At 37.8% G+C, this 22,614-nt stretch overlaps 1 protein-coding gene across 6 annotated transcripts in view; it reads left to right on the top strand.

Annotated features, from left to right (window-relative positions):
- LOC126278964 (muscle-specific protein 300 kDa) overlaps window positions 1-22,614 on the top strand; it is a 1,270,985-nt gene that overhangs the window by 1,019,377 nt on the left and 228,994 nt on the right. For all 6 annotated transcript variants that reach the window (XM_049979256.1, XM_049979254.1, XM_049979257.1 and 3 more), the window contains 4 exons: window positions 3,910-4,092; window positions 4,194-4,484; window positions 4,805-4,927; window positions 5,016-5,167. In XM_049979256.1, coding sequence (XP_049835213.1) covers window positions 3,910-4,092; window positions 4,194-4,484; window positions 4,805-4,927; window positions 5,016-5,167 — 749 coding nt within the window. The remainder of the gene's footprint in view (window positions 1-3,909; window positions 4,093-4,193; window positions 4,485-4,804; window positions 4,928-5,015; window positions 5,168-22,614) is intronic.

Here is a 22,614-nt window from a genome sequence, read left to right as displayed (position 1 = left end):
ATAAAACTTAAAAGGTTGGCAGATTGGCACAATTATGAGGGCCAAAAATTTACTGTGAGAGTAAAAATACTGGAACACGTGTATTTATGTGTTTATACTTCAGCTGGAAAAATTGCTGTAGCTCAAAAACTAGCAGAGTCTCTGTGCTATTGTGTGTCTATCTGCTGCACATCAATTAGCCACCTGTGTTTGCCTTTCCTCAATTTCATATGTTGTTTACATCATGTAATTTCTATTACCATACTACCTCTTCAGAAAGTAGTTATTTCTGTATATATAAAATAAAAAACATGCCAACAATAACTGAAAGTGATTATCGTACAATTTAAGATCATTGAGAAATTTTGGAACTAGTCACAACTGCTTTTGAAAAGCTTTATTTTTTGACCAGGGATCAACAATAAACAACTACAATTCATATTTACATTGCTCTTTTGTGGGATTTTGAATATCTTTAATAGTCACAGCATGCATTTTGAAAGCACTTTTGTGTAACAAATTAATCCATACAGAACTGTGTCCTTCCATCCAATATATCAAACTTTATACATTTCTCAATGAACTGTACTTATTTTTCACGTTGTCCCATACTGGTATTGCAATATGTGCCACAGTTGCACGATTTGCTTGAGATCTTGTGGTACAAAGAAAACATGCATGAAAGATGTGTTTAATATGAACGCAGTTTCCCTGTGAAGTTTTGATTGCAAATACAATCACACAGAAAGCATTTGTTAATGGCTGCATTAATATCAAATCAGTGAGCATATAAGGCCTCCATTCTACATTACGTATCTATCTTATCCATGAATGACATCCAGCGAAAAGCAATGTCTTTAACTTCTATTTAAATTAATAATATGCTTTTGGCAGCTTAGTCTAATATATATTCTAGTATGTGTTTATGTAACAAGCGATCACACAACGGTCATTAAAACACTGGATATTATAAAGTCAAGTTTAATGAAAGAATAATACATAATATATCTTTAAGGATATCTGGAGTCAAATACTAACAATTTGAAACACCAATATTAATTGGAAGCTGCTGAAAGACACAAACAGACACTGAGTTCCGAGCTTGGAAACTTTTTTATTCTAAGGGAAACAAATCCAAAGCAACATTAATAACAGCCAATTCTGAAATTCTTTATTACTGATAATTTATATACCAGATTATATGCATTTGCATGTTGAATACTTGGCTGCTTTTCGCTGATTATTGCATATTTTAACTAAAAACTAGTGATGATGCATATTTTTGCTATATGTTTACAATATTTTAAAAATTTAGACAGGTGGTCTCTAGCGTAATCTAGTTTTGATGTCTCACAGATCGACCACAACCTAGAACTGACTGCAATCGCTAACCGAGAGGCCACTGCCTAGCGAATTAATTACAGAAGAGAAACAGGAAGAGGCAGGCAGAGTCAATGCTCCTGCACCCTTGCCCCCTATTTAATGCTTTCCGCTGTCAAACTGTACGCGTCGGCAACAATTGAATTAAACTACATGACCTTTTTGTCGCATGTCCATTGCTTCAGTTAGCTTTCTATTTACTTGTACACCGTTGTAGATGTTTACGACTTGTAGTGTGTAACGTGTTGTGCGCCATGCCGCCCAAAAATAAGAAACATTATTTCTTAGATAGCTGACCATCCTGGAACATTTACGTACGACGGAATCATTTTTTATTGTTGAGTTCATGAGAAAAATGTTTCGAGTTAAAAAAAGCTGCAAATAGACCAGCATGTGAAGACAAGTCTTCGAATCACAGGAATGCAGAAGAAAGGACATTTGGAACAGTACTTGGTCGTTAGTGCTGTTAAAAAAAAAATCATGATTGTATGTTGTTTTTTAAATAAAATATTACTCTGCGTGTGATATCTCTTGAAGTTGGTCCCCATCAATTGTTTTGCTGCAACTCACTTGCATCGCATATGCTTCATACCGACAACAATAGCAAAGAAGGAACAATTCTTGGATCACAGTATATCTCTCCATTTTGCAAATTTTTAGAAATAATACCAGAAAGGCCCCCTTCCTTACCTCTACCAGAAAATATTCAGAAAGTGATATCAGTGTTCTAAATATACAAATTTTTTGTGTGGCCAGCACTCGTCCTCATAATTCATATGTGCAGGTTCGACTTTGAAATATAATGCATGCAGTATCTACCTTTTTTTTAATTATTTGATGCTGCATATTTCGATACTTTTCAAGTGTTTCAAAGCATTTTTTGTGCATATTTTAAGGTTTTTATGATGTGTATAATATGGTCTCTACTGATAGCCAGTAAACAGTAGACTAAAGATAAAAAATCTGGAGAAAAACTGGTAGAACAAAAAACCTAAGTAAAAAAGAGTGTGGAAAGGCTCTCTCTCTCTCTCGGTGTGTGTGTGTGTGTGTGTGTGTGTGTGTGTGTGTGTGTGTGAGAGAGAGAGAGAGAGAGAGAGAGAGAGAGAGAGAGAGAGAGAGAGAGAGAGAGAGGTGGGGGGGGGGGGGGAAATGTTGTGGGGGCAATATAAATTAATTAGGTTTGATTAGCTGCCAAGAGCCAAGCACAGGGGGTGACCGAAAATATGTAAATACTCACACAGCACATTCATATAATTAAAACAATATAGGAAACCGGTTACCAGTTTCCAGCCATATCAGAATGGATCAGTACAGTTGCTGTTCAGTTTTCAAGGGAAAATTATACCATTCCTCCTGCAAAATAGTGGCAAGTTCATTAATAATGATGGAATTAGAATTATATTAACACCTTCAGCTGCTAACAGGCGTTGATATATATATCAATGAGGACAGGTGAAAATGTGTGCCCCAATCATATAAGTAAATAATGATGGCGGTGGAGAATGATTATGCATCTTTCTCTCCAAAGCACATCACAAGGACTCAATTACATTGAGATCTTGTGACTGTGGTGGTCAGGAGAGACGTAACAGTTCATCCTAGAGCTCACACAATTAGTTCTGAACAATGTGAGCTGTGTGGACAGGGGCCGTGTTGTCTTAGACCACAGCATCACCATTGGGAGAACAGATAAGAGAGTATATGGCTGCCAAGATCACCAATGAATCCCCATGATGTTTCACTTTCAGGATGTGAATTCAACCAGACTTTGGAAGCAGTGGAAAACAAGATTCATCCAACCAAAATACTTTCTTCCAGTGCTCCATCATCAAGGTTTCTTTGGTTTGCCACCACATTTTCCTGCTAATGGCATTTGTATCACTAATGAGTAATTTTGGTATTCCAGCTTATGGAACTCCCTATGTGTTGTTTTGGTACACCAAGGGTTTTCGGCTGCATCATTCAGTTCTTCAGTCTGATGTCATCCTCTTATTTTTTTGTCACAATCCTCTTCAATGACTATCTGTCATGATCACTCAACAAATTTCCTTGGTCCATGTTGTGACTTAGCAGATGATGTTTTAGCACATTCTCTGTAAGCGGCATGAATCTTTGATATATTGGCACCTCTTGAAACTTCAAAAACCAGCTCCCTTGGTTATGGAAGTATCTACCATATGAGCACCAACAATTTTCCCACATTCAGATTCATTTAGCTCCAACATAATGCACTCTTAACTACACAGGACACTGTTCTGATCACAACTGATATGTTGAGGACATTTCACAGGTGCCGTTCATGGACAAATACAACAGCACAACCTGCAAGCTTGGCTAGCATCTGCATCTACACTCAAGCATGCATTTGTTGTGGTGTTTCCGTATTTTGGTCAAACTCCTCTCTTGTCAGCCAGTGTTTGTGAATGTGTCTTTTAACTATTCTCCATTTCTTTCTGTTTTACAGACAGTTTATATAGATATGATAATTGGATTTCTTCAAAACATATGAAAAGTTTAAGAAATTTAAAATGATATTTTTTGATCAAACAGCTTCAGCAGGCTGCTGATCGTATCTGGCCATCACTTACTGGTTCAGAGCAGGAGGAGATAGGAAGAGAGCAACAGCAGCACCTACAGCTCCTCAAGAACACCTTAAATTCAGCCCGATCTCGTAGTGCAAGACTGGAACAAGGTGTGGAAGTCTGGAGAGACTACTGCACTGCCCTCGACAAGGTATTTTTAAAACTTTTAAATACAGTTTGTATCATTCGTTACATTTTAAAATCCAGATATGCTGACTTTTGTCAAACTCTATTTAAATTTTGTTAACTTAGGTTCGAGCTGCACTTTCAAGGGCTGAGTTCTCTGATGAACCTGTTACTACACTAGCTGGCCTTCAGTTCAACATACAGAAGTTGGAACATGCTCTCTCTGATGCAAGGACTCAACAATCAGAAATTGACCTTCTCAATGAACGAGCAGCAGAAATTGAGCAGCAAGCAGACAATGCAAGTAAAGAACGCATAGAGAAGGAAGTTGCAGAGTTCAATTCAAAATGGTCTGCACTCATTGCTGGTCTTGAGAACAGGCACGACACGCTCATCAAACTTGGTCAGCATTGGGAGGTAAGAGCTCAGTTTTGGACCTGCTACTGAAAAATATATTCATAACTGCAGTGTGTTATGTTTATTTACTATTTCACCTACATTTAGTTCCAAAAGCATGAAAAATATATTCACAATACCTAATAACCCAAGCACAATTGTCAGTGTCTTTACTTTCTCTTTTATAATTGTTTGCATACACCAGGTCAGTGATTCATGTTTTGCTATAATTTAATATTGATTGTGAGAACTTGTGTATTATTTCCATTCCAGACAATTACTCATTTGTGTCCTGCGTTTTGTTCTGTATATGTTTTCATACAAAATACTTTTATCTACAGGAATTTGAAGCTAAATGGCAAGCGTTTGAGTCTTTACTCAATGCCAATGAAGAAAAGGCTCGACACATTGATACAACTGTCAGATCTAAATCTCAGATAGTTGACACTATACAAACAATTGAAGTAAGTTTATTAATTACTGAATGTATATACATTTGTAATTTTGTATGCATAATGATGTAAGATTCTACAAAAGTAATTTTTATTTTAGGATTTACTGAGAGAAGTGGAAGGACAGAAAAGTTTGCATGGAGAGGTTCTTTTCCTATCAGGAACTGTACTAACATATTTAAATGCATTTTCTGAAACATCAGCCTCTGCTCTTAAAGCTAAGCTTGACAAGATGACTGATGGGTACAAAAGGTGAGTCTATGTTTTTTTAAAAATTTTGTTATTTGCCATGTGTTATAACAATGTTTGCACAGAATCAGTGCTAGGAAAGATGCAGAGTATAGCCTTGGTTCTGATAAAATAACAAAGAGTTCTATTTTCCCCTTGCTGGAACATCAACAAGCTCTAGAATAATTAAATGTGTAAAACACGAAACTGTCAGTGTGTTCTTAGGAACAAGCGCTAAATGCAGAAATATGTTGAGGCAAACAACAAGTTCATGTATAATATAATTATGACAATATGATGATAAAAATCATGATTTGATGGAGTGATGTTTTCTCTGAATTATTTCCTTTGATTTTCAAACAGATTTGACTGTCTTGAGTGATTGCACATGAGACTCTGTACCTTCCTTGTCTTTTGGCACCTCAATGATGTGGTGAAATAAATTGTTCTGTACATCTACATCTACATCTACATGACTACTCTGCAATTCACATTTAAGTGCTTGGCAGAGGGTTCATCGAACCACAATCATACTATCTCTCTACTATTCCACTCCCGAACAGCGAGCGGGAAAAACGAACACCTAAACCTTTCTGTTCGAGCTCTGATTTCTCTTATTTTATTTTGATGATCATTCCTACCTATGTAGGTTGGGCTCAACAAAATATTTTCGCATTCGGAAGAGAAAGTTGGTGACTGAAATTTCGTAAAAAGGTCTCGCCGCGACGAAAAACGTCTATGCTGTAATGACTTCCATCCCAACTCGTGTACCATATCTGCCACACTCTCTCCCCTATAACGCGATAATACAAAACGAGCTGCCCTTCTTTGCACCCTCTCGATGTCCTCCGTCAATCCCACCTGGTAAGGATCCCACACCGCGCAGCAATATTCTAACAGAGGACGAACGAGTGTAGTGTAAGCTGTCTCTTTAGTGGACTTGTTGCATCTTCTAAGTGTCCTGCCAATGAAACGCAACCTTTGGCTCGCCTTCCCGACAATATTATCTATGTGGTCCTTCCAACTGAAGTTGTTTGTAATTTTAACACCCAGGTACTTAGTTGAATTGACAGCCTTGAGAATTGTACTATTTATCGAGTAATCGAATTCCAACGGATTTGTCATTCAGGGTACCCAATCAAAGACATTACAAAAGAAAACACCTGTTATTTTCAGAAAATTGCAAATGCTATTACATTAAAAAATCTTAATGTCAGGAAGGTTAGCAGTCAGATGACTCCACACAGTCTGTTTGGTGAATAGAACAACCAGCTCTGTTAGCAACAGCTCGACAGGTTAAATTTCTACACCTCAAAATTTCCAGTATCAGAAGTATTGATGTAACATGAGTGTACCAATTTGACCTATAGATGAAGTGAGAAATATGTGTTTGCATCTTCAATGACAAATGTTTCTGACAGAAGGGTAGAGGGTGAAGAATATGGCAAAAAAATGTGGTACAGTGTGTTATATGTGAAAAATCCACAACAGTCATAGCTGAAGAAAGTAGGACAGTTTGTAGATTAGTATAGTGGAGTTCATTAATTCATTCAGACATTATATTCCAAAAATCTCTTCCAGAGAGCAGCCTTCTGCAAAATAGAACAATTCAAACATACATTGTCATAAGCAGCCACTGCAGTTTAGTTCTGTATAGTATACTAACAGCCATTTGCCATTAATGCTAATCTATTTGTGTTATGGAAATTAATTATGAATTACTGCTTTATTATGTATCTTACAGAAAAATAGTTACTTTGAACAAAACCACTGACTTTTCCTCCAACAGTACTCTGATGCTCTTTTTCCGTAATACAATAAACCCCCATGAATGCAAATCCCAAAGGACTAAACAATCAGGAGTAATAGTTTTTTTCTATGTGTTAACCATGTACCCTATTTAGGTATTCTAGCATATTACATATATAATCATAGAAAACACTACAGTAACTTCTACTCTCTTATCTCGGGACATTAAAAGGAAGGCATACAAAGTGAAAAGGAGGGGAAGAATGAAGATCCTGTCAACAGTGAGGTCTAATTAAGGATGGGGAAGGAAATCAACTGTGTCTTTTCAGAGGAAACATCATGGCATTTGCCTTAAGCAATTAATGGAAATGACAGAAAATCTAAATCTGAATGACTGGTCAGAGATTTGAACCATTGTCCTCTCAAATGTGAGTGCAGTGTGCTGAACACTGCACCATCTCACTCAGTCTGGTGAAAAAGTCCTGTATACTGCACTGTCAAAGACAGGAATGAAAATACTTGTCAACTTCAGGGCCAAGTGTACTCATTGACTCTGTAAAACCAGCATAGTTTTGGATGTTGCAGCAAAATGTTCTAAAGTGTTCAAGGCATGTAACACTTTCTGGCATGTAGGCAGAATAATATTGCCCTCTTCACTTTCTCCTGATGGCATTTCTTGCATTTCAGACACAGTGGTTTGTACATTAGATTCCACTGGAGCACATGCACCAACATCATCATATGTGTTACCAAACTCCTCAAAACTAATTCCAGGGTTCAAAATGTGTTGTAGAATGTTACATTCATCAAGTGAAGTGGTATCACTGTCACCAACTAACTCATCAACAGGATTACCATCCATAGACTTTGCTAAAACAATTCTGTAACTGCTGTGATGACATGGATTTACAGGATGCAACAATAGCTTTTATAGGATGATTCACACTCCTTTCCAGCAATGTGAACTGCTGTTGTCACAAGTCATTTTCAATAAGACAGAATAATGCCTTGGTACAAAGGTTGAAGTTGATTTCTTGTATTTGGTGGTGGGTGGGTGGAGGGGGTGGGGTGGGGAGTGAACCTTTACATTGCTTACGTTAAGATCATGTATGTTATGATATGTGCATCTGTCCAGTGTCAGAAGAACATACGTGTTCTGAGCCACCATTTTACTGTTAAAATGAAGAAACCATTTACAAACTGATGAGCTGTCGATCCAAGCTTTCTTATGGCGAGAGTAGATGCAAGGTAAAGTATCAAGGTTTATGTTCTTAAAACAACATGGTTTCTCTGACTTCCTAATCACCCAAGGATGGTGTTTTCCACTGCTGCCTGAATTACATGCCAGTACAACAGCTAAACAGTGTTTTCTGTGTGCTCCACCATGGGATTTGTCGCTCTTTATTTCAGTGGTATGGTTTGGGAAGAGTTGTAAAAAGGTCCATTTCTGTCCATATTGTAGATATCACCCAAGGCATATTCTTCTCAATCCATGCAATTAATTTTTTGCACATTCTGCAGCTTTATTTGCTTCACCACAAATCACTAATGATGAAACTGAGTGTGTGGTTTGGAACTGGTACAGCTAACCAGCAGAACAACTTAAATCCTGAATGTCTAAATTTCTTTTTCAACCTCTGTTTTTGACTGAATTGTAGCTCCACTTAAAGGTACATTGAAAGCAAGCATATGGGTAAACCATTCTGTAAATGAAGTTGCAACATCTCCTTACTTAGGACTTTTTGTAAATATTGTGAGTAATATAGATTAGGCAAGTCCATGCTTTCTGCAGTTGTGCTTTTCTTCTACACAATGTGGTCTACTTCCTCTAGGATTTTTAGTTTTATTTGCAGTTCTGTGCTTGTCTGCTTTCTCTTGGTCATGATTCTCCTCTCCCTGCTTGCAGCTTAATCTTACTTGTACTAACTCACTTTCAAAGAACAAAAAAAACATACCTGAACACAGAGTTACATTTGTTGAGTGAAGCTGTTACTCATGCAGCTCTAGCAGAAAAACAAGAGGAAAAAACTGTAAGTTTGGGTAAGATTAAAAAAAAAATAATGCGATGAGATAAAGACTTCATAATTTGTGCTGAGCAAACTTTCTGTTAACTGATAAAACTTCACAGTAAACAATTCAAACATACAGATAAATTATAGAATTAACAGCTAACTAGGTTTTCTATAAAATTATGGGACAGAATTTCTGGCCAATAGATACTTTCAGGGGGCAAAATATGTAGTATACTGATAGAAACCTGTAAAAGTACCAACACTGTCCTTGCTTTTGGCATTATTAGTTCCCTCCATTCTTCTGTGTATTATTCTTGTCAACAACTTTGATGCATGACCTGTTAAGCTAATTGTAGGACAATTCTCGGACTTGTTGGCTCTTGCTATCTTCGGAATAGTGATCATGATATTTTTTTGAACATCTGATGGTATATTGTCAGACCAATGGATTCTACATGCCAACTTGAATAGCCATTTTGTTGCCACTTCCCCCCAGTGATTTTAGAAATTCTGATGGAATGTTGTCTATCCTCCAATACTGGACCGTCTCTCTTCCATGTTGACTCCTGTTTCTTGTTCTATCACATGATCAGACAAATCCTCTCCCTTGTAGAGGCCTTCCCACTCTCTCCACTGCATATAAGAGTGGAACTTCTGTTGAACTCTTGATGTTGCTGCCCTTGCTGAGCTGTTCATTATTTCAATGTATATAGTCTCAGAGATCTTCAAGCATATCTTTTCATTTCCTTAGTACTTCCTTATCCCACTTCTTTGTTCATTGATTCTTCCCCACCTGTTTCTTAATCTGTGGCCTACATTTCCTCATTACTAAATTGTGATCTCAGGCTATGTCTGCTCTTAGGTATACATTATAATCCAATATCTGATTTCAGAATCTCTGCCTGACCGTGATGTGATCTAACTGGAATCTTCCTGTATCTCTTGGCCTTTTCCCAGTATACCTTATTCTCTTGTAGTTCTTGGACAGAGTATTCATTATTACTTGCTGAAATTTACTGCAGGCTTCAATCAATCTTTCTCCTCTCTCATTCCTCCACTCAACTCCATATTCTCCTGTAACACTTTCTTCCCCTACAACAGTATTCCAATCTCCCATGACTATTAGATTTTCATCTCCTTTACATACTAAATTACCCTTTTAATATCTTCATCTTCTGCTTGCAACATAGGCATGTGTAGATGAACTACTGTTATTTGTGTTGGTTTGCTGTCGATTCTAATGAGAACAGCCCTATCACTGATCTGTTCACAGTAACCCATTCTCTGCCCTCCCTTCCTATTCATAATGAACACTACTCCTGTTGTACCATTTTTGGCTGCTATTGATATTACCCTGTACTCGTCTGACCAGAAATCCTTCTCTTCTTTCCGTTTCACAATTGAACATTTGTTAGATTATAATCAGTTTGGCTTTAATAAAGGTAAAGGTACCAAAGAGGCAATTCTGACATTGCAGTTGATAAAGCGTGGAATGTCAGATCCCTTAATCGGGCAGGTAGGTTAGAAAATATAAAAAGGGAAATGGATAGGGTAAAGTTAGATATAATGGGAATTAATGACGTTCGGTGGCAGGAAGAACAAGACTTCTGGTCAGGTGACTACAGGGTTATAAACACAAAATCAAATAGGGGTAATGCAGGAGTAGGTTTAATAATGAATAGGAAAATAGGAATGCGGGTAAGCTACTACAAACAGCATAGTGAACGCATTATTGTGGCCAAGATAGATACGAAGCCCACACCTACTACAGTAGTCCAAGTTTATATGCCAACTAGCTCTGCAGATGATGAAGAAATTGAAGAAATGTATGATGAGATAGAAGAAATTTTCAGGTAGTGAAGGGAGACGAAAATTTAATAGTCATGGGTGACTGGAATTCGACAGTAGGAAAAGAGAGAGAAGGAAACGTAGTAGGTGAATATGGATTGGGGGTATGAAATGAAAGAGGAAGCCACCTGGTAGAATTTTGCACAGAGCAGAACTTAATCATAGCTAACACTTGGTTTAAGAATCATAAAAGAAGGCTGTATACATGGAAGAAGCCTGGAGATACTGACAGGTTTCAGATAGATTATATAATGGTAAGACAGAGATTTAGAAACCAGGTTTTAAATTGTAAGACATTTCCAGGGGCAGATGTGGACTCTGACCACAATCTATTGGTTATGACCTGTAGATTAAAACTGAAGAAACTGCAAAAAGGTGGGAATTTAAGGAGATGGGACCTGGATAAACTGAAAGAACCAGAGGTTGTACAGAGTTTCTGGGAGAGCACAAGGGAGCAATTGACAGGAATGGGGGACAGAAATACAGTACAAGAAGAGTGGGTATTTCTGAGGGATGAAGTAGCGAAGGCAGCAGAGGATCAAGTAGGTAAAAAGACGAGGGCTACTAGAAATCCTTGGGTAACAGAAGAAATATTGAATTTAATTGATGAAAAGAGAAAGTATAAAAATGCAATAAATGAAGCAGGCAAAAAGGAATACAGACGTCTCAAAAATGAGATCGACAGGAAGTGCAAAATGGCTAAGCAAGCATGGCTAGAGGACAAATGTAAGGATGTAGAGGCTTATCTCACTAGGGGTAAGATAGATACTGCCTACAGGAAAATTAAAGAGACCTTTGGAGATAAGAGAACCACTTGTATGAACATCAAGAGCTCAAATGGAAACCCAGTTCTAAGGAAAGAAGGGAAAGCAGAAAGGTGGAAGGAGTATATAGAGGGTCTATACAAGGGCAATGTACTTGAGGACAATATTATGGAAATGGAAGAGGATGTAGATGAGGATGAAATGGGAGATGCAATACTGTGTGAAGAGTTTGACAGAGCACTGAAGGACCTGAGTCGAAACAAGGCCCCCGGAGTAGACAACATTCCATTGGAACTACTGACGGCCTTGGGAGAGCCAGTCCTGACAAAACTCTACCATCTGGTGAGCAAGATGTATGAGACAGGCGAAATACCCTCAGACTTCAAGAAGAATATAATAATTCCAATCCCAAAGAAAGCAGGTGTTGACAGATGGGAAAATCACCGAACTATCAGTTTAATAAGCCACAGCTGCAAAATACTAACGCGAATTCTTTACAGACGAATGGAAAAACTAATAGAAGCCGACCTCGGGGAAGATCAGTTTGGATTCCGTAGAAATGTTGGAACACGTGAGGCAATACTGACCCTACGACTTATCTTAGTAGCTAGATTAAGGAAGGGCAAACCTACGTTTCTAGTATTTGTAGACTTAGAGAAAGCTTTTGACAATGTTAACTGGAATACTCTCTTTCAAATTTTGAAGTTGACAGGGGTAAAATACAGGGAGCATAAGGCTATTTACAATTTTTACAGAAACCAGATGGCAGTTATAAGAGTCGAGGGACATGATAGGGAGGCAGTGGTTGGGAAGGGAGTGAGAGAGGGTTGTAGTCTCTCCCCCATGTTATTCAATCTGTATATTGAGCAAGCAGTAAAGTAAACAAAAGAAAAATTCGGAGTAGGTATTAAAATCCATGGAGAAGAAATAAAAAGTTTGAGGTTCGCCGATGACATCGTAATTCTGTCTGAGACAGCAAAGGACTTGGAAGAGCAGTTGAACGGAATGGATAGTGTCTTGAAACGAGAATATAAGATGAACATCAACAAAAGCAAAACGAGGATAATGGAATGTAGTCGAATTAAGTCGGGTGATGCTGAGGGAATTAGATTAGGAAATGAGACACTTAAAGTAGTAATGGAGTTTTGTTATTTGGGGAGCAAAATAACTGATGATGGTCGAAGTAGAGAGGATATAAAATGTAGACTGGCAATGGAAAGGAAAGCGTTTCTGAATAAGAGAAATTTATTAACATCGAGTATAGATTTAAGTGTCAGGAAGTCATTTCTGAAAGTATTTGTATGGAGTGCAGCCATGTATGGAAGCGAAACATGGATGATAAATAGTTTGGATAAGAAGAGAATAGAAGCTTTCGAAATGTGGTGCTACAGAATGCTGAAGATTAGATGGGTAGATCACATAACTAATGAGGAAGTATAGAATCGGATTGGGGAGAAGAGAAGTTTGTGGCGCAACTTGACGAGAAGGCAGCATCGGTTGGTAGGACATGTTCTGAGGCATCAAGGGATCACCAATTTCATATTGGAGGGCAACGTGGAGGATAAAAATCATAGAGGGAGACCAAGAGATGAATACACTAAGCAGATTCAGAAGGATGTATGTTGCAGTAGGTACTGGGAGATGAAGAAGCTTACACAGTATAGAGTAGCATGGAGAGCTGCATCAAACCAGTCTCAGGACTGAAGACCACAGCAATAACAAACAATGGAAGCAAGACTGAAGAAAAATCAGGACATGTTCACAGGATTTGTTGACGTAGAAAAAGTGTTTGACAATGTCAAATGGTGCAAGATGTTCAATGTTCTGAGAAAAATTGGGGTAAGCTACAGTGAAAGATGAGTAATATACAGTATGTACAAAGGTTGCCCAGAATATAATGCACTGCACTTTTTTTTCTCAGCCAATAACAATGTTACATATACAAAACGTTACATATGTATTATATGAAGTCTCCTGAGTGAGTGCACCATGTTTCTGTCACCTATGACAGATAGTGTAGCTGCAGGACAGTTTCAAAATGGCGTAAGTAAGTGATGTACATTACAAGCAATGTGCCATCATTGAATTTCTCACTGCAGAGAAACAAACTGTGGGGAATGTTCAAAAATGCTTGTGCAAAGTCTATGAAGCATCTACTGTGAACAGAAGTACAGTTAGTTGCTGGGCATGGATGGCGAGGTCATCAGAAAGCGATTCAGCAGAGCGCCACTATTTACAGCAGTCTGGGAGTAGATCCATGGATGTCGCATCCTACAGCAATGACCTAGCCCCCTCAGACTTCCATGTCTGGGCCATTAAAGGATGCCATTCATGGAAGACATTTTGAGGACTATGAGGAGGTGATTCACACAGTGAAGCACTGGCTCTACCACCAGGACAAGGATTGGTACCGACAGGACATACATGCCCTTGTTTTGCGTTGGAGGAAGGTCATAGAACAGGATGGAGATTATGTGGAAAAATAGGGTGTGTAGATAAAACACCATTCTTATACATGTGTAATTCTCATTATGGTCAATAAAGAATTGCTGGAGGAAAAAAAATGTGGTGTGTTACTTTCTGGGCAACCCTTGTACAAGAACCAAGAGGGAGCAGCAGGACTGGAAAACAAGGAATGAAGTGCTCGGATTAAAAAGTGTGTAATACAGGGATGTAATCAAATTGGGGATCACAAAGTAGATGGAGTTAAGGAATTCTGCTACCTAGGCAGCAGAAAACACATGATGGATTGGTTAAGAAAGGCATAAAAAGCAATCTATTACTGGCAAAGAGTGCACTCCTGGTCAAGAGAAGACTCCTAGTATCAAACTTAGACCTTACTTTGAGGAAGAAATTTCTGAGACTGTCTGTTTGGGGCACAGAATTTTATGTTAGTGAAACAAGGACTGGGGGAAAACCGGAACAGAAGACAATTAAAGCATTTGAGATATGTTGTTACAAAAGAATGTTGAAAATTTGATGGACTGGTAGGATAAGAAAGGAAGAGGTTCGCCATAGAATTGCCGAGAAAAGGAATTTATGGAAAACAATAACAAGAAGAAGGGAGAGGATGGAAAGACACACGTTATGACATCAGGGAGTGACTTCCGAGGAGCTAGATGGAGGTATAGAGGATAAAAACTGTGGAGAAAGAAAGAGATTGGAATACATACATAACTGAGGACATAGGGTGCAGGTGCTACAGAGGGATGAAAAGGTTGGCACAGGAGAGGAACTCATGGCAGGCTACATTGAACCAGTCTGGAGATTGAAAAGTTCTTTCCTTGGATCGGTGGCGAGGGGTTGGGGAGGGGGGGAATTGATAGGTTTGGGAAGATAAAAAGGGAATGACAGGTCATTCAGAACACAGGATGAAAGGGAGTCACATTGTGAAGGCAAGATGGTGTTTGGTACTTTTGTAGATGTGTATCAGCAGTCTTAAAAACAGATACTTCTAGCAATTCTGTTTCATAATTTTGTACATTTCTTAGCTTAATTTTACTTTTGATATAATTAGTTATTCTGTTATTTTAGTTTCTATTTGGGAGTCTGCCAGCAACTTGTTAAAAACTTTGTGGGTGTATTTGGGCCCTTTATCAGTTTCTTTTTATCATCTGCAAACGTAAGTTTTTAAATAGTACTTTGGTAAATCGTTTATGTAGATCAATATTATGAAAAGGAAAGTATTGCGGAGATGCTGAGTTGCAGTTAGGCACAACAAAAAGACTGTCACAAATAAAGCTTTCAGCCATTAAAATCTTAGTTAACAATAGACACCACACACACACACACACACACACACACACACACACACACACACACACACACACACACACACACACGTGACTTCCGAGGAGCTAGATGGAGGTATAGAGGATAAAAACTGTGAAGAAAGAAAGAGATTGGAATACATACATAACTGAGGACATAGGGTGCAGGTGCTACAGAGGGATGAAAAGGTTGGCACAGGAGAGGAACTCATGGCAGGCTACATTGAACCAGTCTGGAGATTGACAAGTTCTTTCCTTAGATCGGGGCAGGGGGTTGGGGAGGGGGGGGGGGGGGATTGATAGGTTTGGGAAGATAAAAAGGGAATGACAGGTCATTCAGCAAACATTACTCAACTGCAGTCTCAAGCAACTGAAACCACACTGCGAGCAGCAGCACCAGTGCATGATGGGAGTGGTGACTGGATGGGGATAAGGAGGAGGCTGGGGCAGGGATAGTATGGCACGGGTGGTGGACAGTGAAGTACTGCAGGTTAGACGGTGGGCAGGGGAAGGGAAAGGAGGGAAGTAAAAAGACTGGGTTCGATGGTGGAATGACAGTGTGTTAGTGCTGGAATGGAAACAGGGAAAGGGCTGGAGGGGTGAGGAAAGTTACTAATGAAGGTTATATAAATAAAGAAGAGAAGTGGATGAGTACCGGAACTTGCAGGACTGTTTCCCACTCTGAATTTTGAGGCTACAAAAATACAACAAAATCTGGTATCAGGAAACATGAAAATATGATACATTTCACCACTGATAAAAGACATATTACAATGACTAGAATAAGCCTTGCTGGCTTAGCATTGCTGTCAGTCATATAGAACATTCTCAAGCATGAGACAAGTGAAAACTGCTACCAAGTGAAGATTTTGGAAGCCAAGTGGACTAGACCACTAGGCGGTGCTGGGTATGTGGTACATGCTGCTATGTGTTTCTGTTTACAATCAGTTATCATCGTTACAGCGTATAAAATGATTTCATCAGTCAGTACGGGAATTAATTACAATGTTTTACAAAAGATATTACTTTACAGAACAGTATGTTACAGTTTTTTGTCTAATACATTGGAACAACCCTCTGATTGGTGCTGGGGCCAACTGTTTGTTAACAAACAAATCTTTTGTTTCATTTACAACTTACATCACTTAAATTACTAACCATCAGTAAAACTTCATAAATATTTATTAAAAGTTAAAGTTATATAGATTACTAGAGATTGTAAGGAAATTGATGAAAGTTGGCATACTTAAGATACCGTACATACGATCTTCTGTAGTTGTATGGCCATAAAATTGTTTTCTGTGAATAACAAACATTGTAGATCACCATGTCACAATTAAGGGAAGGGGGGAAGGGTAAAGGGGTACACAGTATTAATCTTAACATATTAAAAAATCCTGTAATACTGTGACTACAAATATTTATAAAATGACAGCTTAAATAAAATATCATGAAAGCCTTGTGAAACAGCTATAGTAGCACTGTTGTCAACATTTTACAACTTGTGCCATGCAGCATGAGGTACTGAGCAATCCCTCTATTTTTTGTTGTTACAACAAGACTCCGCCTATGCAAGGGAGATGCTTTTAATACAGTAACATTCAAATTTCTCTTGCAGAATGTTATGATTTACACACTTGGTTGCCATGAAAAAGTAGCAGAAAATGCAAGCAAGGCAATTTTTCGTGTTTAGATCTACCAGAACTCATTTTAAGAGAGTTCAAGAGATCAAATATTGCTTTCTGTGTAGAGCTTCCTCTATGGAAGCCAAACTGAGTAGTTATTACAAGATTATTGTCACAAAGTTATTCAGTATTCAGTGATAAACTACCTTCCTAAAAATTTTGAAGAACTTATGAAGGAGAGTGATGACTTTATAATTAAGAGAGCACATGCTAATCTTTAATTCTTTATAAATGGATATCAGCACTGCATATTTCAGTCATGAAATACACCATGACTCATCAAACCATTACAAGCGAGGGGCTGCACTACTAAGTCACCACAAGATTTCAACATTCTAAAATTGCAGACCAATTTGTTTATTCAATAACTAGAATAATTATGCGGATTTTATTAAGTAAATATAACAATACCAAAAACTGGATTTAAAATTTATTTCAATTGACGTTTAATGTCCATAATGAAGGATATGGGAAACTCATGTTCAACATTACGAACACAGGAGAAACTTACTGATACTTTTTCTGAGTATGATATATCTTGAAGCAAGGTACCACACAAAAGCCCATGTTGCAATCTTCACATCAAGTTCTTGTTTTTTCAACATTTTTTTCCCACTCAGAATTTCTTCTGTAACAGCATACAGCTGCCGGACAACTGAATGTTGTTAAAATCTTCTCCATTATTGAGATTCTGCAGCTGTTATCATAATTTAAGAAATAATTTTGACATGACAGCAGGTCCATTTTCAAGCGACCTCCGTTAGTTGAAAATAACAACATTAGTTATACAACAAGTGAAGACATATAATACATTTGATGCCAATTTCAGTGTAAGTGAGACTTGAGAATTTGTAAAATGCAACTCCTGATGTTCCAGAGCAAGAGAAAAAGATCTGATGGTAAAATAGCAACTTCTGACCTAAAAATAGCCTAGAAATTATATCTGACACAATAACAGTGTTCCCCGTGTATCTGTACGGAATGAGCTGAATGCACATGTGTAAATTATGAGTGTGTGAAAGTTTTTTCCTTTTTTTACCTGATCGCTCATTTGTGTGTGCAGTTACAGACTGCTGTTTATTATATACATTCAGACCTAAAAATGAATTTTACAGTCTCTTCTGGGCTTCTGATACTTGAAAAGTTTACTGGATACAAAAATTATTTGCTGTGGAAATTTGCAATGAAGGCTTAGTTCAGGATGATCTCCTTTGAATCTGATGAAACCAAATAGTTCTTGGAAGAATAGAGACAGATGGGTTATACTGTATGTGGACAAAACACATTATTGCCATATCAAGGGACATGAAAAAGGCACCAGAAGCCTGGACAGCCCTGGAAAAAGCATTTGAAGATTGGACTAACACATGGAGTTAGCTTGCTGAGAACATTAATCACAACCAAATTACATAAATGTGTGTCATTAGATGACTACTACAATCAAATCATAATGACCACATGTAAGTTAAATGAAACGAAGTTTCCAGGGAGTGAAGAGTGGATACAAGGTTTCCTCTTGACTGAATTACATCTTCATTATCAAACTATGATTGTGACACTTGAAAACATTAGCACACATATCACCGGAGATTGTATTACAGTAAAATTACTACAAGATGTGAAACCTGAAGATAGAAATGGAAATGAAGATGGTGGTGGTTAGTGTTTAACGTCCCGTCGACAACGAGGTCATTAGAGACGGAGCGCAAGCTCGGGTTAGGGAAGGAAATTGGCCGTGCCCTTTCAAAGGAACCATCCCGGCATTTGCCTGAAACGATTTAGGGAAATCACGGAAAACCTAAATCAGGGTGGCCGGAGATGGGATTGAACCTTCGTCCTCCCGAATGCGAGTCCAGTGTGCTAACCACTGCGCCACCTCGCTCGGTCCTGGAAATGAAGAATCAGCCTTATATGTTAATAACAAAGATCATACAAAACACATTATTAAGTGCTGCAAGTAAATCATATTCCTAAATATTGTTATGGCAAGGGTGAAAAAGGTGGAAGCTCGTAACAGGAATGGAAATGTAACTAGAACACAGCCATAACACAAAAAAGCTGTTCTCGCAGCAGATTCTTAACAGTCCTCTGTAGGAGAGATGGTATTTAGATTCATGTGCCTTGCTTCACATCACAGATGATGGAGGGAAGCTTCATAATGCCAAGCCAGGTAAAAGCTCTGTGGTCAATTTGGGGTGACAGCTTAGGTGAAAAAACAGTAGAAGTAGAAGCAATTGATGTCATTCATGTCCCAAACTCTGCTTTTGCTCTCAGTTAGTAAAATTGTAAGTGAGGGGCATCATATCAGCTTTAACAAAAAGAGGTTGATCATGTATAAAATAGGAGGTGAAGTTGCCAAAGCATTACGTAAGAATGGTATCTGATGTTTGAATACAGGTGAAATGAAACAATGCTACTACACCAAATGTCATGGATGCTTATGGCATCACAAGCTAGGACACATGAATCACAGGAGTATGTTGAATATGGCAAAGGTTTCAAGGGGAGTAAATGAGGATATTTTGGTCAAGGCTCCATATGAGTTCTGTATCATAGGAAAGTGGTCACATCTTTTGTTGGAAACTAAACAAAAGTATTCTAAAAATGACTTCAGGGAAATAATTATTTTTCTCATGTTTAATGATGATTTTCAAGATAAAAGTGTGTCCATTTTTTGAAGAAAAAGCCTAGGACCACACAGACATTTAAAAACTTCAAAGTCATGGTGGGAAACCAATGCCAAGAAATTTTAATCTGAAAATGTAAAGTAATATGTCAATAAAAATAATTCTGACTTCCGAAGGTATCATCCATCACCTTACAGTATGACACAGTCAGAGCAAAATAGCATTGCTGAGAGAGCTAAAAGTGCCATATGAATTTTGGTACAAAAGACAGCCTTCTTTATCACACTTTAGGAGTTTTGGCTCCATTGCAATGGTTTACATTCCAAAACCCCATTGCAAGAAGTAGGATGAGAAGTCACAGAAATTGACATTCATAGGCCAGACAATCAAGGGTTATTGATTCATCAATAGGAAACTGCCATAAACCTGTCAGCAGGGATGTAAATTTCATAGTAGATTATAATTTTCCAAGTTCAAATATGGGGGAACCTAAGATTTTATTGTCTTAGGATTGAAACGAAAAGCAGTTTTTGTGACAGCAATACTAATCATAGTGTAGAAGGAATTCAGTCTGTAGACATTGATAATTAACCTTTTTATGGTTTTGACAGTGATTCACTGGAATTCAATGGAGAGTTACACCCCAGAGGCCAAGTAGGAAACCAAAACCCAAGGAACAGCCTAACCATTTTACTTACTACTTGGAAGAAAGACCTTCTAATGAACGCCATTACATCAAAGTGGCCTTGTAAGGGATAAGTAAGGAAGAATGGAAAAAAGCCAAAAAGAAAAAAATTCTCACCTGTAGTTCGTAATGACACATTCAAAGAGATAGAGCTATCCAGGGAACACAAACCCCTCTAGACTAAATGGCTGTTAAAGATAAAACCTGGGATTGTCAGTATACCAGAAACATTTAACACATGCCTTGTGGTAAAGGGGGTTGTCAGAAAAAGTGTGTTTACATATTTATTTAAAGGGAACCATGGGCTGTAAGCTAGAATTTTGTAGGGATGTCCATAGAGAAATTATGGCAATCGGCAATGCAGACTGTAGAAATAAAATAAATGGCAGATGCTCTGTAACTGGTTCATACAAGTGGTCTAGTAAAAAAATAAAAGAAAACTATTGCTTTTTCTACTTGTGAAGCTGAATATGCATAGTTATGACATCAACTGTTAAAGATTTTCTGTGGCTAAGACAATTTACATCCAAGGCAGAGTCAAGTAGAGTCACAAGAGACTTCAAATATATGGCAGTAACAAAAAAGCCATTCAATTAGTCAAGAATCTATATAGATGTAAAATATTTTATAAGAAGACACATTCAATAAGGTGTTATTGCCTGGTAAAGAACTGTTATCAAGTAATTCCACAAAACCCTTAAGTAGTACAAGCCACGAAATGTGGAGGGAACTGTGATCTTGTGAAAAGTTAGGGTGTGACTGTTCATTTGTTGATATTAAATTAAGGTAACCTATTAATACATATAAATTAATAGCAACACTTTTTTCTATTTACTCCTTCATTTGTACTGTTACAGTGTGGTTATTGTGCATTATATGTGTAGTACAACTGTGTTTTCATTTGATAAAATGTTAATCTTTCAAATTAATTATTCTAAAAATGCTCAGCAAAACCAAACAGAAAAACTTGAGTTCTGCAGTTCTTATTTGTGAATAATTCTGTCTCTCCTCAATACTGATTATTATACGTGATTTTTTCCTGGAAATATAAATACTTTTGTTGCAGCTTCTAAGGTTTATGGTTTTTGAGAATTGATGTTAAAAGTGTGATGTTAAAAGTGTGACGATGTTATATTCTCTGAAAGTCTTTTGGCACAGTGGCATGTTGTCTGAAAATAACAGGGCAGATTGCCAGACTCTGGGAGACCCCTCAGGAAACCTGCAGCTCTTGAACTTGTTTAGTCCTGTCCACTGTCCTGCCAGTCATAGAATGATTAATGAGGTAGTGATCCCTTCTCTTTTGTTTTCCCACTTTGCTTCCTGAAGACCACCTTGGCTCCAGGCCTTCCATAGTATACTGTCTGGTGATGGGATCCCAACTGAAAAGCTAATTAAAGGGGTGTATAGTTGATTATGAATATGCCACCCCAAGGCATGAGATAGACCATTGAAGCTGATAGCAAACAATTTGATCTTCATTGTTTTGTTGTGACAATAATGGAAATTTCTGGATGGAACAACACATAAAATACAGGTAACACTCCCACTCATCTATAATGGACTGATGTGTGGAGCATAGAAACACTTAACAGGAAACACTATTCAAATAGTGTTGTGTGTTACATGTTTCTACGCTCCACTTCACCTGCTAAAGGTGAATGGTTGCCTTTCCCTTGATTTAATATGAATCTTATAAACAAAGTTCTTTGAACGATGGAAGTTGACATACTCAGTTTGACTAGAATGTTATTTGGTCTTTGCAATGGTGGCAGTTATTCAACTTAGCAACTCTTTTTCGTACATTACTAAGATAAAATGTGAGCATAGCCTATTGAAATATTACTCTATAACAAATTAAGGTTACCAAGCGGAAAAGCGCCGGCAGACAGGCACAATGAACAAAACACACAAACACACACACACACACAGAATTACTAGCTTTCGCAACCGATGGTTGCTTCTTCAGGAAACAGGGATGTGGAAGTTTCTTTCTATTTTATTTACAAATTAAGGTTAGTTACAGTTACCCAAGTACTGCCAGATTATCATAATGCAACTTAACTTGAGACATGCACACACAGTAGCAACCAAGATGTAGTGCAATTATCATACATTTTACCATATTCACTAATTCAGAACAGGAAATATGCTGTGTTGATTTTAAAGCAGCATTTCTCACATTTATGTATTTCACAGAGATATGTAAAATAAGTCCAATAGGCTCATAATAATAGCCAGGCAGTTATGATTCATCATTCTATAGGCGCTTTTGGGCTTCACACATTACTTTTCATTAGTAAGGAAACCTGGTATGCAGGATGCCATTTGGGT

The sequence above is a fragment of the Schistocerca gregaria genome, chromosome 6 (assembly GCF_023897955.1).
Source record: "Schistocerca gregaria isolate iqSchGreg1 chromosome 6, iqSchGreg1.2, whole genome shotgun sequence".
Taxonomy (NCBI): Eukaryota; Metazoa; Arthropoda; class Insecta; order Orthoptera; family Acrididae; genus Schistocerca; species Schistocerca gregaria.
This window is presented reverse-complemented; position numbering and strand designations above follow the sequence as displayed.